A 6000-nucleotide genomic window follows, 5' to 3' on the forward strand; every position below is an offset into this window, starting at 1 on the left:
CCCCCGCTCTGCAGCTTGACAGCCTGCCACCTTCCGAGTTGGGCACAAGGCAGGGCCAGTGCGCCTTCCTGTGGCCCGGGGCTTCCCCCCCTCTTAGCAACCTGTAAGGATAATAAAGGTTTGGGGACACGGCATACTGGGCGTAACACGCGAGGGTTTTTTTTTTTTTTGGAAGCACAGAAGAATAGTTCGATTGCGGCTTACGAACTGAGGGCGCTTGTTCTTTTTTCCAAACCTTCTGGAATATTACATTTTGCCACGCCGCACCACGCCACATCCCATCTGTGATTAAGAACATAAGGACCTAAGAGAAGCCAATGTTGGATCAGGCCAGTGGCCCATCCAGTCCAACACTCTGTGTCACACAGTGGCCAGAAATACCAGGGGCCATCAGGAGGTCCAGCAGTGGGGCCAGGACACTAGGAGCCCTCCCACTGTTGCCCCCACCCCCAAGCACCAAGAATACAGAGCATCCCTTGCCCCAGCCTGAGAGTTCCTATCTACACCTTGTGGCTAATAGCCACTGATGGACCTCTGCTCCATGTGTTTATCCAGTTCCCACTTGAAGCCATCCATGCTTGTAGCCACCATCACCTCCTGTGGCAGTTTGGTGTAGTGGTTAAGTGCGCGGACTCTAATCTGGGAGAACCGGGTTTGATTCCCCACTCCTCTATATGCACCTGCTGCTGTGACCTTGGGTCCGTTACAAGCTCTGGCACAGCTGTTCTTGAAAAAGAGCAGTTCCTGCCAGAGCTCTCTGAGCCCCACCCACCTCACAGGGTGTCTGTTGTGGGGAGGGGGAGGGAAAGGAGTTTGTAAGCCGCTCTGAGACACCTTTGGGTAGTGAAGGGCGGGGTATAAATCCAATCTCTTCTTCTCTCTTCTTTTTCTCTAAATAGCCCCAAACGCTTTGACCTTTCTTCATAGGGAAAGTTTTGCAACCCTTTTATCATTCTAGTTGCCCTTTTCTGCACTTTTTCCAATGCTATAATATCCTTTTTGAGGTGTGGTGATCAGAACTGTACGCACTACTCCAAACGAGGTCTTCTCTGTTTGCGTGTCAGCTTCTCCAAGTGTCCCCTTCTTCTGGAATTGCATCTAATAGTGGTGCTTTCTCACCTCCTCTCAGACACATCCTTTCCCCTCCCTTGAAACCTCTGTGATCCTGTCTTCCTCTCCCAAGCCAATAGCTCATTTGCTGTGCTCGACACCTTTTGGGAGAGCACTGTATGTAAAGGAGGAACTAATTATAAAATCAGCACAGGATGTTCTGCGTTGAGGGGTGTGTTGGACCACTTTTGTTTTGCAAGAAAGTATGTTTGTAAGACTCTCGAAACAATAACTAAACACACACACACCCATGTAATAGGGACAATAGCAGTCAAAGTAGACTTTACATAGACTGCATGAATAAGCCCTGTATCTCTAGGGTCAAATAAGGCAAGTTTGCATGGTGGGGATATTGGAGGTCTGACGAGATCTACACCCAAGAAACAGTGGGGGAACATTTTAACCCTCCATTTCATTCCATTGCTGACCTAAGAGTGGCAGTCCTCAAACGGAGAAGCTTCAAGGGGAGATTACAATGGGAGATTTCTGAGTCAGAATTCATTCATAAGTTCAGAACATGGTTTCAAAGGGTAGCTATGTTGGTTTGTCCAGCAGCATCTTAGAGGCCAGCAAGAGTTTCGTGATAATACGCTTTTGAGAGTCAAAACTCCCTTTGTAACAATGCACACACACACACCCCCAGCACTGAAGAGAGACATAGGATTCTTATCTCTCTACAGATGGTAATTTCCTGGGGGGGCCCCCAGCATTTCCCCTTCTCTAGTCAAGCAGATTACAGTATGCATTTGCATCCTGCGTCCCTTCTTTGCATCCTGCATCCCTCCCACCTTCTGACTGGGATATAAGGACTCAGAGATTTCCACTCCCAACTCGTATCTGATGAAGGAAGCATTGGCTCTTGAAAGCTCATTGCCTGAAAATCTTCTTGATCTCTGAGGGTGCTCTTGGACTCACATATAGATCTGCCTACTTATCCTTTAACCTGGGAAAAGCCCCTGAAGTGGGATTTAATTCCACCACCCCCCATTCCTTTTTTATACCTGTCTTTTTCACCCCTTCTTGGGTGTAATAGCGACTTGTGGAAAGGAGAGGCACAGTTTCTCTTGGGGAGGGAAAAGGTACCATTTAGGAGATGGTAACCTCTTTCAGATCCAGACACCTTTAATGGCATAATAATATAGAAACGAGACGTTTAGTTCCAGCAGATAAATTTGGACAACAAAAAGTGTACATATTATATAAAAAAATAATAATATGCGTCTAAGTGCAGCCGCTTCTGCTAAGAATTTTGCAGTCATAATTGTGATCTCTGTATTAGCATCCTTAAGGGAAATGTTGAACAGTTCTAAGTTTATTAGAAAATCGGCGTGGCCAAAGGGGTAAAACTTTCATACGTGAAAGGATGTGTGCGTCTGGCGGTCCAGAATAATGTGGGAAATTGAATCTGGGGCCATGCTGTAACATTTGCAGAGTCTTTCTTGAGGGGGGGTGGTGGTAACCAGCGTTCCCTCTAAGCTGAGTGAGTGTGAGCTAGCTCACTGTTTTTTAGCCTCCGGCTCACATTTTTGTCTAAGCTCAGGAAGGGATGGCTCCTGAGCAAAGTAATGTATGCTGGAGCCAACTCGCTCACTCACAGCTTTAATGCCAGCAGCTCACGAAGTAGAATTTTTGCTCACAAGACTCCACAGCTTAGAGGGAGCATTGCTCCAGAGTAACTAATTTCTGCAGGAGCCCAATGGCTCGCTCACAACTTTAATGCCAGCGGCTCACGAAGTAGAATTTTTGCTCACAAGACTCCACAGCTGAGAGGGAACATTGGTGGTAAGCCCTTTTCCCGTAATCTCGGTGCTCTCCCCTCCTGCTGCATACTGACCTTGAATTGCACATCGTGACATCTGAAGAGGGATCTCCTGCATACGGGTGGCTTGGTTCTTAGCCGTCTGAGCTAACATTCCTAGTGCCTCAATGGTCCTTTAAAAAACCACACGCACACACCCTTGTGTGGAGCAATAGTACAATGGAAGGCATGGTTTCCTTTCCCTTTCTTGAGGCTTTAGCCTCTCCCTGCGGGCCTTGGCAAGAAGTAGAAAGCGTTTCAGTGGGAAAGGTTACAACTTGAGCAAGCTGAGTTCCTGTTTTTTTTCTCTTCTTTTGAAGATTCTTCAAGCTCCACGAGCGAAAATGCGAGCCCATCATCATGACCGTCCCTCGGAAGGTGAGTGCCGCCGCATCTCCAGACCCGTGGACGTAGTCCCGTGCTTTCCGTGGAACGTGAGTTTTATCGGCTGGGTTCTTATAATCTCCTTCTTCTCCCCCCCCCCCTTCAGTCCGACCTGTTCCAAGATGATCTCTATCCGGATACGGCGGGACCGGAGGCCGCTCTGGAAGCGGAGGATTGGTTCGAGGGCAAGAACGCCGACCCCATCCTCATCTCCTTGAAGCACGGATACATTCCGGGCAAGAACAGGGACCTCAAGGTGGTGAAGAAGAACATCTTGGACAACAAGCCGGCAGCGAACAAGAAGAGCGATCTCATCAGCGCCCCAAAGAAAGCAGCGGACACCCCAAACACTGTGAGTAAAACAGCACAAGTGACCGGCCCTCAGGGGCTGTGCGGCGGAATCGTCTCATTCCCGTCTTGGGCACTTTATTTATTTGCTGGATGTGTCATCGTTATTACACAGCTCTTTAGCTGAGTTCTCTGCTCAATTCATAATGTCTAAAATAAAAAATAGTGGGGTTTTTTAAAAAAACCCTAAAATTAATTAAACATCTTCTAAAACAGTGTTTCCCAACCGGTGGGTCAGGACCCAAAGGTGGGCTGCAGAGCCTCTGCAAGTGGGTCAGGGGTCAGCCCTCCTTGTGTCACGGGCTGGGGTGCCAGTCAAAGGGAGTCCAGAACAGGCCAAGGTCAGGAGCGAAGAAGACAGTGCAAAGTCCAAAAAGCCAAGCTGGGGTCAGGAGCCAGAAACACAGAGCCAAGTCCAAAATCACTAACCAGAAGCGTAGTCCAAAGCCAATCCGGGGTCAGGAGCCAGGAACACCGAGCCAAGTCCAAAGCCAAGGGGTCCCAAGGTCTAGGTGCAAGAGCCGAGCTGGAGTGGATGCAAGCAGCACAAAGCTGACTCATCACTTCCACAAAGACTGCCCAGAGTGTGGAGTTCAGTGCTGCTACCAATTAGCCAGCTGCACATTTGGCCAGGCTCCTGTTGGAACTCTGGGCTAGCTGAGCGTCTCCCTTGTAGCCTGGCCTCTCTTCCCCTGGTTGCTAGGTTTTGCTGCAGTCGCTGCCTTAAACGAGTCACACGTGGGGGTGAGTCAGGAGGACTTTCAGCTTGCAGTTCTTCCTTCTTATCTGAGCGAGGTGTGAAGACTTTTATTGTGCGATGGTTGGCCAAAAACATCCGGTTGGCCACTGTGGAAAATGAGGTGCGGAACTCGATGGGTGCCACGGTCATCGCTTGCCTGGGGTGGCAAAACCCCTTGGGGGCCAGCCCTGGATGAGTCACCGGGTCAAGTTTGGTGTAGTGGTTAAATGATCTGGGAGAACCGGGTTTGATTCCCCACTCCTCCACTTGCACCTGCTGGATGACCTTGGGCAAGCTATAGTTCTGACAAGAGCTGTTCTTGAAAAAGAGCCGTTTCTGTCAGAGCTCTCTCAGCCCCACCTGCCTCACAGGGCGTCTGTTGTGGGGAGGGGAAGGGAAACGAGTTTGTGAGCCGCTCTGAGACTCCGAGTGAAGGGTGGGGTATAAATCCAATCTCCTCCTCCTCCAAGTACATTTGGACTTAGTGGGTCACACCATTCCGAAAAAGTTGGGAATCACTGCTCTGAAACATCTCACAAATCTCATTTGTCGGCAGCGGTCTGAGATAGCGAGGATGCAAAAGATTTCATTTCCTCTTCTGACCGCCTCGCATGACCTTCCCCTGAAAATCAGCGAGAGAAGAAGGCTCACCCTCTAGCGGGAGCGAATCCCTCCATGGTGGGATAGCCGCCAAAGAGACCCCACTGCTGTTGAACACCCAGCGCCAGCGCCGTGGAAACTGCTTCCCCCCCCCCCCAAGGCTGCCTCTAGGCCTCGCCGTGTGCCTGAGATGGCCTCTTGTGAGGGGGGCTTTTCTGGCAGGGCCAAAAGAGCAGGGGAACTCTTCCCGTGGGGGTGTCTGCTCCTGGACAGATTCTGGGCAGGTGGAGTATCCAGGCAGCCCCGCACAGAGATGGTGGCAGCCATCTGATGAAGAAGGCATCAAGGCGTGGATGACGGTGGCAGTGCCTCTCTGTTCCAGGAGGGGGCGTAGCTGGTGAATCAGCCAAAATTGATAAAAATAGTAGAGACAACAGAGAGATCACGGGAAGGATGCAAACAATAACGAAAACAACCGTGACGTTACATTATGAAAATATATTTAGATTACTGTCCTGTAGTGAATCGTATTGTAAAAACATACGCATACACACAACGGGAATTGCATATAATACCGTTTCACACAGCAGCTTTTTCTGAGTGTGCTGCGTGAACACCATTAGTTTACCAAGCACTGAAAGAATCCGTTTCATTGAAGTGGGAAGAATGTTGTGTGTTCATTCACGGATTAGAGTTGTTGCCGTGTCAACTAATGGTGTTCACGCAGCACACTCAGAAAAAGCTGCCGTTCCCGTTGTGCGTATGCGTATGTTTTTACAATGTGATGAAATACGATTCACTACAGAATAGTAGTCTCAATATATTTTCATAATCTGACATCGCGGTTGTTTTCGTTCTTGTTTGCAAAATTGATAAAAAGGCAGTTCTGGCTGCAGTCCTTACCTGAGGTTCCAGCAGCAACGTCTGACCAAGTCGGGGTCCCCAAGGGACAGTCCCACAGCCGTTCATGCTCAAAGTGGGACTTGCATCCCTAGGCCAGTTTGGCTGGCTTCTTGACCTG

At 49.4% G+C, this 6000-nt stretch overlaps 1 protein-coding gene across 3 annotated transcripts in view; it reads left to right on the forward strand.

Moving 5' to 3' along the window:
* Window positions 1–6000, forward strand: part of CORO1C (coronin 1C) — a 124664-nt gene that overhangs the window by 116067 nt on the left and 2597 nt on the right. For all 3 annotated transcript variants that reach the window (XM_015413274.1, XM_015413273.1, XM_015413275.1), the window contains exons 9-10: window positions 3229–3286; window positions 3399–3644. In XM_015413274.1, the coding sequence (XP_015268760.1) occupies window positions 3229–3286; window positions 3399–3644 (304 nt within the window). The remainder of the gene's footprint in view (window positions 1–3228; window positions 3287–3398; window positions 3645–6000) is intronic.

The sequence above is a fragment of the Gekko japonicus genome, unplaced genomic scaffold (genome assembly GCF_001447785.1).
Source record: "Gekko japonicus isolate JY-2015 unplaced genomic scaffold, Gekko_japonicus_V1.1 scaffold10, whole genome shotgun sequence".
NCBI lineage: Eukaryota > Metazoa > Chordata > Lepidosauria > Squamata > Gekkonidae > Gekko > Gekko japonicus.